The sequence below is a fragment of the Halictus rubicundus genome, unplaced genomic scaffold (genome assembly GCF_050948215.1).
Source record: "Halictus rubicundus isolate RS-2024b unplaced genomic scaffold, iyHalRubi1_principal scaffold1266, whole genome shotgun sequence".
Taxonomy (NCBI): Eukaryota; Metazoa; Arthropoda; class Insecta; order Hymenoptera; family Halictidae; genus Halictus; species Halictus rubicundus.
In genome coordinates, this window is record NW_027489807.1 from 10,945 (window position 1) to 24,653 (window position 13,709).

At 32.9% G+C, this 13,709-nt stretch overlaps 1 protein-coding gene across 1 annotated transcript; it reads right to left on the reverse strand.

The window, feature by feature from the left end:
* Positions 1 to 1,036: 1,036 nt before the first annotated feature.
* On the reverse strand, positions 1,037 to 6,522 carry LOC143365057 (uncharacterized; the record flags this gene model as incomplete). Its single annotated transcript, XM_076805029.1, has 2 exons — positions 1,037 to 6,171; positions 6,232 to 6,522. Coding segments are annotated over 2 exons (5,426 nt in total), but the record flags the coding sequence as incomplete, so codon positions are not given.
* Positions 6,523 to 13,709: the final 7,187 nt, after the last annotated feature.

The window sequence follows — 13,709 nt, forward strand, 5'->3', positions numbered from 1 at the left end:
CTGGTAGATTCTTCTATATTCTAGTAATATTATTGTTGTGGCGTCACCAACGTCGTAAAATTGAGGTAGTTACGATGTGACGCGTGCTCGCACATTCTTTAGGATGTATGCAAGCTGGTTGTAGGGTTATGTTCACAACACTGTTTAGTAACAATATATATGTATTTAACGAAAGCGGATGGTTACTGTACAGCGAAGTGATTGCAAAAAAGAAGCGATAATACAGAGGCGAGACTTCGTTGGTATCTGACGAGAACGGAGAAGAATCTTAAGAACGTTGACTAGATAGATTCCCTCCGCGGATAGGGTTCGAATAGTGGGGGACCAATAATTGCATTTAGGGGGCGGTTTTCGGCATTATGCAACGCCCACGAGCTGGTAGACACTTGGCAGAGTCCGTCTAAGGAAGACGACACCAAGTCCCGCGTGTCTGGAAACCGTCCCATAAATTACGGGCCCCCTGGCGCTACAAGTGGGTCTACGCTGCGTCACGTGCCATCGAGAGCGGTACGGTCGAGCGGATTTTGACCGTGAAAGTGCGCTGACATTTGCCAGTCGCACCCTGGTCGTAAAGACATAAATTTGTTAAGGATGGAATAGGAGACTTTCTCGAAAGTGACGCAGCGTAAACCCAGACTGAGATTGGGGTTGGCGACGCAACACGCCGCCCCCCTTGAACTATTTAGTTCAATTGCACACGTTCGTAAAAGGCAAAATGTGGAATAATAGGTTTACAAAATATCAACAAGAATACAAACAATAAAAAAGGAATTTAAGGCGGTATCTAAAATGTAGGCGATTGTTGAGTATAAAACACGATCATAACTGCAGTAACTGCGAACTACCTTGAAGTTGATAATATACGTAACGCAAAAAGTAATATATCTAAAGTAATCTAAGTAGATCTAAAGTAATGTTAATGTTTAAAAAAATGAATATCATAGCCATAAAAATACGAAGAATAATAAGTATTACAAACGCAAACGGATATAAGTACACTATAGTATAATTAAGAGTCCATAAGTAGTGGGCATACTCGCTTAACACTACGTTTGTATGTTCCGCTCACAGTTTTTACGGTCACAACTCGTATAACGTTATCATCACCGGGATGGAGTTCGATAATACGTCCCAAGTGCCATTGCATTGGTGGAACGTTGTCTTCCTTCAAGATTACAAGGTCCCCAATCCTTGGCTGCTGCGATGATGATGTTCGCCATTTGCTACGTATACTGAGTTGGTTTACATATTCCTTATGCCATCTCGCCCAAAAATGCTGCTTCACCCTTTGGATGTGTTGCCATGTTGACAACTTATTAGAGGATACATGCTGTAAATCATGCTCAGGTATGCTCTTTAGCGAATCACCTATTAGGAAGTGTGCAGGGGTGAGGGCAGATGTGTCGTTTGGATCTGAAGACATAGGAGTTAGCGGTCGGGAATTTAATATCGCCTCAATTTCAATTATATAGGTATTTAATTGTTCATATGTGAACAATTGATCACCAACAGTTCGAATCAAATGATGCTTAAAGGACTTGACTAAGGCTTCCCACAGGCCACCGAAGTGGGGTGATCGCGGGGGGGAAAAATGCCACGTGACACCTTCGTTTGTCAAATATTGTGTCACCCTATGAACAAATGTTTCATTTTTTAAGAAATCAAGAAGATTCTTTAACTCATTGTTCGCGCCCACAAAATTAGTAGCATTGTCAGAATAAATATGACGTGATTTACCACGTCGAGAGAAAAAACGTTTCAGACAGCCTATAAACGATTCCGTGGTCAGATCACTGACCAATTCCATGTGTGCTGCCTTTGTTGCAAAGCATACGAATACGCAAACATATACCTTTATCTTTCCGCGATTTCGAAATTTCTTTTCCTTGACAAATAAGGGTCCACAATAATCTACACCCGAAATTTCAAATGGCCTGCTTTGTTGTACGCGATTTTTTGGCAAATTTCCCATAATATAGTTCATGTCCGAAGGGCGAGCCCTCTGACATCTAATACACTTCCGGATTATATGACGTGTAAAATTTTTTCCATCGATGATCCAATACCTTTGTCGGACTACATTTAATGTGGATTGCACACCGCTATGATAATTTTTAATATGATGCTCGCGAATGATTAATTTGGTAACATGGTGTGTTCGCGGTAGCAAAATCGGATGTTTTTGATTGTAATCTAAAAGCGAATGATGCAATCTTCCGCCTACACGAAGAATCCCTTGCTCATCCAAAAAAGGATTTAAATTAAGAATTTTGCTGCGTTTGTCAAGTGTCTTGCCCGAGTTCAACGCATCTATTTCTCTCTTAAAATGTTCGTGCTGTAACGTCTTTATTATTTGATCGTGTGCATGATTTAATTCTTCAACATTAATCTTGCCATGTCGAATGTACTTTTTGGAAGCATTATTATAAAATCTATAACAATAAGCTATAACTCGCTTTAGCATTACAAAGGACGAAAATCGAAGAAATAGTTCGTTATTGCAATTTATCGTTAATGCAGTAATTGTCCGTAATTCGGGTACCTTCGCTGAAGGCATTGGTGACAATGGCCATGCGTCCTCTGATTGATGTAACCATGAAGGACCTTGAATCCATAATTCATTGTTTAGAAATTCTATTGGATTTTGACCACGCGAAATAGCATCTGCTGGATTTTGTTGCGAAGGTACATGTCGCCAGTCATTCGATTGTGTAACGGCTTGTATCTTTGACACACGATTGGCTACGAAAGTTTTTAAAGTGTTCGACGATGTATTGATCCAACATAAGACAATTGTCGAATCCGTCCAGAGCCTTGTGTAATTAAATTGTATGCTGAGCGCCCTTTTTACATTTACGTATAATTTTGATAACAATACTGCAGCGCACAATTCTAATCTTGGAATTGTAGTTGAGTTCAAGGGAGCCACGCGCGATTTGGATGCTATTAAACGGGCGGTGGTACTACCATCTGCTTGTCGAGAACGGATATATATGCAGGCACCGTAAGCCTTTTCGCTGGCATCGCAAAATCCGTGAAGTTGGATTTCCGATGCCGCTGTTGCAATAATTTTTCGTGGCATTTTAAATTGTGATAGGCACGACAATTGCTGTTTGTAATCTTCCCAATCTGAGTATATATGTTGTGGAACAGATTCATCCCAATCTAGTTTAGCCTTCCATAAATCCTGCATGATCATTTTGGCTTTAACAATGACAGGCCCTAATAAACCTAGTGGGTCAAATAATTGCGCTGTACTTGACAAAATTGTTCTTTTTGTAATACGAGAGTTGCTAGTATTCATGTTTGTCGAATATGTAATAACGTCGGTAGATGAGTTCCAAAGCACACCGAGCGTCTTGACAATTGAATTAGAATTTATTTCGTGTGTGTCCTTTAAAGATTTGTCCACTAAATCCTTAAGTAAGGACGTCTCGTTCGAGGCCCATTGTCTTAAATGAAATTTAGCTTTGCTTGTAAGTTTTATCAATTCGTCTCGTAATTTGACAGCTTCTTCATAGGTAGACGCTCCGGTTAATAGATCGTCTACATAAAAGTCATTGACAATGGATTTAGATGCTAATGGATAAGGCCTTCCCTCATCTTGCACTAATTGCTGCAGAGCGCGTATCGCGAGGAACGATGCTGATGCTGTACCATACGTAACAGTGTCAAGTCTAAAAGTTTTTATTTGTTCGTTTATATTTTCACGCCACAGGATCTTTTGATAAGCTGCATCATCCTGATGCATGAGTACTTGCCGATACATTTTCTCAATATCAGCGGTCAAGACATAATTATGTAAACGAAAGCGTACTAGAAGAGAGAATAGATCATCCTGTATTGTAGGCCCTACTAATAAAACATCATTTAAAGAGAACCCATTCGAAGTGATGGCAGAAGCGTCAAAAACTACCCTAAGTTTTGTAGTTAGACTAGATTGTTTGAATACAGGGTGGTGAGGCAAATAATAACCGTCTTTCCTGCAATCATTTTTGGAAATATCAGTCATATGGCCTAAGACTCGATATTCCTGTATGAACTTTGAATACTCTTGCTTTAAAGCAGTATTTTGAATCAGACGTTTTTCTAAATTGTAAAATCTCTTCAAGGCTATTTCATAAGAAGTTCCTAGGTTCGATTTGTTTGGTGCAAACGGTAAACGTACGATGTAACGTCCTGAAGAATTGCGACTTGTATGTTCTCGGAAATGAGATTCACATAATTCTTCCTCTTTAGAAGCAATTTTTTCTGTAGGATACTCCTCAAGTTCCCAGAATTTCGCGATTTGGTCATCTATAGATGAAGTAGATAAATGGCATTTTATCGAATTCAAAGCGGGCTTGTTGGAAGGAATTGTTCCAGACAAAATCCACCCCATAACAGTTTTTTGTAAAACAAGCGATTTTTTGAATAAATAAATTTGACCAACAGACAGCAATTGATAAAATAATTCAGCGCCTAATAATGCATCTATTTTCGATGGTTTATGATATTCCGGATCAGCTAGCTGAATATTCTTCGGAATATTTACAATAGAACGGTTGATTTGTTGCGTAGGCAAATAGCATGCAATTTGTGGAATTGTGTAAAATCTTATTTGTGCCTTATAATTAGACGTTTTGGATGCGATAGTAGTTCGTACGGTATGTTTAATACGCGATTCCACTTGATTTATGCCAAATACTGGCACATCAATGCTCGTTTTAGGTAACTTTAATTTATTTGCTAATTCCTCGGTTATAAAATTTACTTGTGATCCTGAGTCTAATAAAATTCTGCAATCATGTTGAACATTTTGATTGTCCAGTATAAAGGCGCGTGTCGTAGAAAGCAAAACTTCGGATGGAATAGAAGCAGTTAGTGACGTATGCGATTGCTCGGCTGGAGCTGCGCACGAATTAGATGCTAAACTATTATTAACATCTTCGGTGCGATGTAATAGGGTATGATGTTTGCGCTGACATTTCTTACAAGTGCCACAATAACATTTGCTGCACGAATGCCCCGCCTTTAAACAATTAATGCATAATTTGGCGTTCTTTGCAACGTTAAAGCGATCGTTTATTGATAAACTTAAAAAGCGTTCACAGTTTTGAATGTTATGCGATTTGCTGCAAAGTTGACATTTAACGATTTTTTCTTGCGTTGAAACATAAGATTGATGTCCCGACCTAGAACTGCGCTCCTGGTTTAAGACTTTATTGCTTGCCCTAGCAGGTAGCTGTGCCCTACCTGTTTCGTGTGGGTTTTCCAAATGCACAACGGCATCGTCACGAGAAAATTTCAAAAGGAAATTTAATAAATCGTCAAGCTCCGGAAGATCCTGATCATTCAAAGAGCGATCCCATTCACGGCGAGTCGTCTTATCTAATTTTGAAGTGATTATGTAAGTCAGTATTTCGTTCCAACTATGAACTGGTACCGAAATAGCCTTTAGAGCATTTACATGTTTTTCCGTTGCGGTAATTAACGAGCGTAATGCTACCGGATCATCATGCGTAAGGCTTGGCAATTCAAATAATGATTTTAAATGAGCCTGTATGATTCTTCGTGGTTGAGTACACCGTTTTACTAATATAGACCATGCTACCAAATAATTTTCCTTGGAGGCGCTTAGCGTATCGATAACACTTGCTATTTCTCCATGCAAGGAGTGCTTCAAATAATGAAATTTTTGCACGTATAATAAGTCTTCGTTTTCATGGACCATCGATAGAAAAGAGTCATGAAAACTTTGCCATTCGAGAAGATTGCCATCAAATGTCGGTAATTTAATTTTCGGTAAAATTCCATTACCCTTTACGTTATCGTTTGCATTATTTCGCCTTGTGTCAGACTTTTCCGAAGGCGCTGCATTTTTAGAATTTTGTAATTTATCCAATGATTCCGCACAAGCATAATACGAGTCTTCAAATTCGATAATATGGCTTTGGTAATCGCCTGATTCGTCAAGGGCTTCGAGTTCGATAATTATACTATGAAAGTTATCGTAAAGTTCAGTTATTTTAGACTTTCGTACATTTAATGCGGATATCTCCAAAGAACTAGTCAGCGAATTTTTTATTCTCGTTAGCTGAGCTTTAATTGATGCACACTGGCGTTTAAGAGTTTTCATTTGTTCCGACATGATTTCGGCTATATTAAAGAAGATGGATATGGAGTCAAGGACTGCGAGAGTTATACAAGGATATTAAAGGTGATTCAGAGCTTACCGAACGATGATATTACAGCCCTCACAAGTTGTATAGAATGCGATGGCTGCTTCGTAGAGAATGTCGGACGAGATGGTGTTGAAGAGAAGTTGCACCTTTTTCCACAGCAATGTCCTCTGCTTCAGAGAATGACGTGGTGTTGACTGTGTTGTGGGTTGATTCCCGATGAGCAGCACCTTCCCAATCTGCCAATTGTTGTTAGGCAGCTGCGTCTCCTCGATGCCTTCTTCTCCAGTGGTATATAAATTGAAACAGCTACGCTTCCACGGCAGCTCTTTCCCAATTAATGCAATATCAATGCACCAAGCTTCGTCGAATACGTTCGGTGTTTGTATTTTAAGCTCGTTCAGGTTTTAATCCGGCTCGAAGGACCATGTTGTGGCGTCACCAACGTCGTAAAATTGAGGTAGTTACGATGTGACGCGTGCTCGCACAATCTTTAGGATGTATGCAAGCTGGTTGTAGGGTTATGTTCACAACACTGTTTAGTAACAATATATATGTATTTAACGAAAGCGGATGGTTACTGTACAGCGAAGTGATTGCAAAAAAGAAGCGATAATACAGAGGCGAGACTTCGTTGGTATCTGACGAGAACGGAGAAGAATCTTAAGAACGTTGACTAGATAGATTCCCTCCGCGGATAGGGTTCGAATAGTGGGGGACCAATAATTGCATTTAGGGGGCGGTTTTCGGCATTATGCAACGCCCACGAGCTGGTAGACACTTGGCAGAGTCCGTCTAAGGAAGACGACACCAAGTCCCGCGTGTCTGGAAACCGTCCCATAAATTACGGGCCCCCTGGCGCTACAAGTGGGTCTACGCTGCGTCACGTGCCATCGAGAGCGGTACGGTCGAGCGGATTTTGACCGTGAAAGTGCGCTGACATTTGCCAGTCGCACCCTGGTCGTAAAGACATAAATTTGTTAAGGATGGAATAGGAGACTTTCTCGAAAGTGACGCAGCGTAAACCCAGACTGAGATTGGGGTTGGCGACGCAACAATTATGGTATATTCTGGTATATTCTTCTATATTCTAGTAATATTATGGTATATTCTCATATATTCTTCTATATTCTAGTAATATTATGGTATATTCTGGCATATTCTGCTATATTCTCGTATATTCTATTATATTCTGCTATATTCTAGTATATTTTGGTATATTCTCGTATATTCTTCTATATTCGAGTAATATTATGGTATATTCTGGTATATTCTGGTATATTCTGCTATATTCTAGTATATTCAGGTATATTCTCGTATATTCTTCTATATTCTAGTAATATTATGGTATATTCTGGTATATTCTGGTATATTATGCTATATTCTGGTATATTCATTTATATTCTCGTATATTCTTCTATATTCTAGTAATATTATGGTATATTCTGGCATATTCTGCTATATTATGCTATATTCTAGTATATTCTGGTATATTCTCGTATATTCTTCTATATTCTAGTAATATTATGGTATATTCTGGTATATTCTGCTATATTCTAGTATATTCATTTATATTCTCGTATATTCTTCTATATTCTAGTAATATTATGGTATATTCTGGCATATTCTGCTATATTCTAGTATATTCAGGTATATTCTCGTATATTCTTCTATATTCTAGTAATATTATGGTATATTCTGGAATATTCTGGTATATTATGCTATATTCTAGTATATTCTGGTATACTTTCGTATATTCTTCTATATTCGACTAATATTATGGTAAATTCTGGTATATTCAAGTATATTCTGGTATATTCTGCTATATTGTAGTATATTCTCGAATATTCTTCTATATTCTAGTAATATTATGTTATATTCTGGTATATTCTCCTATATTCTAGTAATATTATCGTATATTCTCGTATATTCTTCTATATTCGGGTAATATTATGGTATATTCTGGTATATTCTTCCATATTCGAGTAATATTATGGTATATTCTGGTATATTCAAGTATATTCTGGTATAATCAAGTATATTCTGGTATATTCAAGTATATTCTGGTATATTCTGCTATATTCTAGTATATTCTCCAATATTCTTCTATATTCTAGTAATATTATGGTATATTCTGGTATATTCTCCTATATTCTAGTAATATTATCGTATATTCTCGTATATTCTTCTATATTCGAGTAATATTATGGTATATTCTGGTATATTCAAGTGTATTCCGGTATATTCAAGTATATTCTGGTACATTCTGCTATATTCCAGTATATTCTGGTATATTAAAGTATATTCTGGTATATTCTGCTATATTCTAGTATATTCTCCAATATTCTACTATATTCTAGTATTATTATGGTATATTCTGGTATATTCTCTAATATTCTAGTAATATTATCGTATACTCTGGTATATTCTTCTATATTCGAGTAATATTATGGTATATTCTGGTATATTCAAGTATATTCTGGTATATTCTGCTATATTCTAGTATATTCTAGTATATTCAGGTATATTCTCGTATAGTCTTCTATATTCGAGTAATATTATGGTATATTCTGGTATATTCTGGTATATTCTGGTATATTCTAGTATATTCTAGTATATTCAGGTATATTCTCGTATATTCTTCTATATTCTAGTAATATTATGGTATATTCTGGTATATTCTGGTATATTCTGCTATATTCTGGTATATTCATTTATATTCTCGTATATTCTTCTATATTCTAGTAATATTATGGTATATTCTGTCATATTCTGCTATATTCTAGTATATTCAGGTATATTCTCGTATATTCTTCTATATTCTAGTAATATTATGGTATATTCTGGCATATTCTGCTATGTTATGCTATATTCTAGTATATTCTGGTATATTCTCGTATATTCTTCTATATTCTAGTAATATTATGGTATATTCTGGCATATTCTGCTATATTCTAGTATATTCAGGTATATTCTCGTATATTCTTCTATATTCAAGTAATATTATGGTATATTCTGGAATATTCTGGTTATATTATGCTATATTCTAGTATATTCTGGTATACTCTCGTATATTCTTCTATATTCGACTAATATTATGGTATATTCTGGTATATTCAAGTATATTCTGGTATATTCTGCTATATTCTAGTATATTCTCGAATATTCTTCTATATTCTAGTAATATTATGTTATATTCTGGTATATTCTCCTATATTCTAGTAATATTATCGTATATTCTCGTATATTCTTCTATATTCGAGTAATATTATGGTATATTCTGGCATATTCTGCTATATTCTCGTATATTCTATTATATTCTGCTATATTCTAGTATATTCAGGTATATTCTCGTATATTCTTCTATATTCGAGTAATATTATGGTATATTCTGGTATATTCTGGTATATTCTAGTATATTCAGATATATTCTCGTATATTTTTCTATATTCTACTAATATTATGGTATATTCTGGTATATTCAAGTATATTGTGGTATATTCAAGTATATTCTGGTATATTCTGCTATATTCTAGTATATTCTGGTATATTCTAGTATATTCAGGTATATTCAGGTATATTATGGTATATTCTGGTATATTCTTCTCTATTCTAGTAATATTATGGTATATTCTGGTATATTTTTCTATATTCTAGTAATATTATGGTATATTCTAGTATATTCAGGTATATTCTCGTATATTCTTCTATATTCGAGTAATATTATGGTATATTCTGGTATATTCTGGTATATTCTAGTATATTCAGATATATTCTCGTATATTCTTCTATATTCTACTAATATTATGGTATATTCTGGTATATTCTGCTATATACTAGTTTATTCAGGTATATTCGCGTATATTCTTCTATATTCTAGTAATATTATGGTATATTCTGGCATATTCTGGTATATTATGCTATATTCCAGTATATTCTGGTATATTCTCGTATATTCTTGTATATTCTAGTAATATTATGGTATATTCTGGTATATTCTTCTATATTCTAGTAATATTATGGCAAATTCTGGTATATTCTTCTATATTCTACTAATATTATTGTATATTCAGGTATATTCAAGTATATTCGGTATATTCTGCTATATTCTAGTATATTCTAGTATATTCAGGTATATTCTCGTATATTCTTCTATATTCGAGTAATATTTTGGTATATTATTGTATATTCTGGTATATTCTGGTATATTCTGGTATATTCTAGTATATTCAGGTATATTCTCGTATATTCTTCTATATTCTAGTAATATTATGGTATATTCTGGTATATTCTGCTATATTCTAGTATATTCTGCTATATTCTAGTATATTCGGGTATATTCTCGTATATTCTTCTATATTGTAGTAATATTATGGTATATTCTGGTATATTCTTCTATATTCTAGTAATATTATGGCAAATTCTGGTATATTCTTCTATATTCTAGTAATATTATGGTATATTCAGGTATATTCAAGTATATTCGGTATATTCTGCTATATTCTAGTATATTCTAGTATATTCAGGTATATTCTCGTATATTCTTCTATATTCGAGTAATATTTTGGTATATTCTGGTATATTCTCGTATATTCTTCTATATTCGAGTAATATTATGGTATATTCTGGTATATTCTGGTATATTCTAGTATATTCAGATATATTCTCGTATATTCTTCTATATTCTACTAATATTATGGTATATTCTGGTATATTCTGCTATATACTAGTATATTCAGGTATATTCGCGTATATTCTTCTATATTCTAGTAATATTATGGTATATTCTGGCATATTCTGGTATATTATGGTATATTCAGGTATATTCAAGTATATTCGGTATATTCTGCTATATTCTAGTATATTCTAGTATATTCAGGTATATTCTCGTATATTCTTCTATATTCGAGTAATATTATGGTATATTATGGTATAATCTGGCATATTCTGCTATATTCTAGTATATTCAGGTATATTCTCGTATATTCTTCTATATTCTAGTAATATTATGGTATATTCTGGTATATTCTGCTATATTCTAGTATATTCTCGAATATTCTTCTATATTCTAGTAATATTATGTTATATTCTGGTATATTCTCCTATATTCTAGTAATATTATCGTATATTCTCGTATATTCTTCTATATTCGAGTAATATTATGGTATATTCTGGTAAATTCTTCCATATTCGAGTAATATTATGGTATATTCTGGTATATTCAAGTATATTCTGGTATATTCAAGTATATTCTGGTATATTCTGCTATATTCTAGTATATTCTGGTATATTCTAGTATATTCAGGTATATTCAGGTATATTATGGTATATTCTGGTATATTCTTCTCTATTCTAGTAATATTATGGTATATTCTGGTATATTTTTCTATATTCTAGTAATATTATGGTATATTCTAGTATATTCAGGTATATTCTCGTATATTCTTCTATATTCGAGTAATATTATGGTATATTCTGGTATATTCTGGTATATTCTAGTATATTCAGATATATTCTCGTATATTCTTCTATATTCTACTAATATTATGGTATATTCTGGTATATTCTGCTATATACTAGTATATTCAGGTATATTCGCGTATATTCTTCTATATTCTAGTAATATTATGGTATATTCTGGCATATTCTGGTATATTATGCTATATTCCAGTATATTCTGGTATATTCTCGTATATTCTTCTATATTCTAGTAATATTATGGTATATTCTGGTATATTCTTCTATATTCTAGTAATATTATGGCAAATTCTGGTATATTCTTCTATATTCTAGTAATATTATTGTATATTCAGGTATATTCAAGTATATTCGGTATATTCTGCTATATTCCAGTATATTCTAGTATATTCAGGTATATTCTCGTATATTCTTCTATATTCGAGTAATATTTTGGTATATTATTGTATATTCTGGTATATTCTGGTATATTCTGGTATATTCTAGTATATTCAGGTATATTCTCGTATATTCTTCTATATTCTAGTAATATTATGGTATATTCTGGTATATTCTGGTATATTCTGGTATATTCTGCTATATTCTAGTATATTCTGCTATATTCTAGTATATTCGGGTATATTCTCGTATATTCTTCTATATTGTAGTAATATTATGGTATATTCTGGTATATTCTTCTATATTCTAGTAATATTATGGCAAATTCTGGTATATTCTTCTATATTCTAGTAATATTATGGTATATTCAGGTATATTCAAGTATATTCGGTATATTCTGCTATATTCTAGTATATTCTAGTATATTCAGGTATATTCTCGTATATTCTTCTATATTCGAGTAATATTTTGGTATATTCTGGTATATTCTGGTATATTCTGGTATATTCTGGTATATTCTAGTATATTCAGGTATATTCGCGTATATTCTTCTATATTCTAGTAATATTCTGGTATATTCTGCTATATTCTGGTATATTCATTTATATTCTCGTATATTCTTCTATATTCTAGTAATATTATGGTATATTCTGGCATATTCTGCTATATTCTAGTATATTCAGGTATATTCTCGTATATTCTTCTATATTCGAGTAATATTATGGTATATTCTGGTATATTCTGGTATATTCTAGTATATTCAGATATATTCTCGTATATTCTTCTATATTCTACTAATATTATGGTATATTCTGGTATATTCTGCTATATACTAGTATATTCAGGTATATTCGCGTATATTCTTCTATATTCTAGTAATATTATGGTATATTCCGGCATATTCTGGTATATTATGCTATATTCCAGTATATTCTGGTATATTCTGGTATATTCTGCTATATTCTAGTATATTCTGCTATATTCTAGTATATTCGGGTATATTCTCGTATATTCTTCTATATTGTAGTAATATTATGGTATATTCTGGTATATTCTTCTATATTCTAGTAATATTATGGCAAATTCTGGTATATTCTTCTATATTCTAGTAATATTATTGTATATTCAGGTATATTCAAGTATATTCGGTATATTCTGCTATATTCTAGTATATTCTAGTATATTCAGGTATATTCTCGTATATTCTTCTATATTCGAGTAATATTTTGGTATATTATTGTATATTCTGGTATATTCTGGTATATTCTGGTATATTCTAGTATATTCAGGTATATTCTCGTATATTCTTCTATATTCTAGTAATATTATGGTATATTCTGGTATATTCTGGTAAATTCTGGTATATTCTGCTATATTCTAGTATATTCTGCTATATTCTAGTATATTCGGGTATATTCTCGTATATTCTTCTATATTGTAGTAATATTATGGTATATTCTGGTATATTCTTCTATATTCAAGTAATATTATGGCAAATTCTGGTATATTCTTCTATATTCTAGTAATATTATGGTATATTCAGGTATATTCAAGTATATTCGGTATATTCTGCTATATTCTAGTATATTCTAGTATATTCAGGTATATTCTCGTATATTCTTCTATATTCGAGTAATATTTTGGTATATTATGGTATATTCTGGTATATTCTGGTATATTCTGGTATTTTCT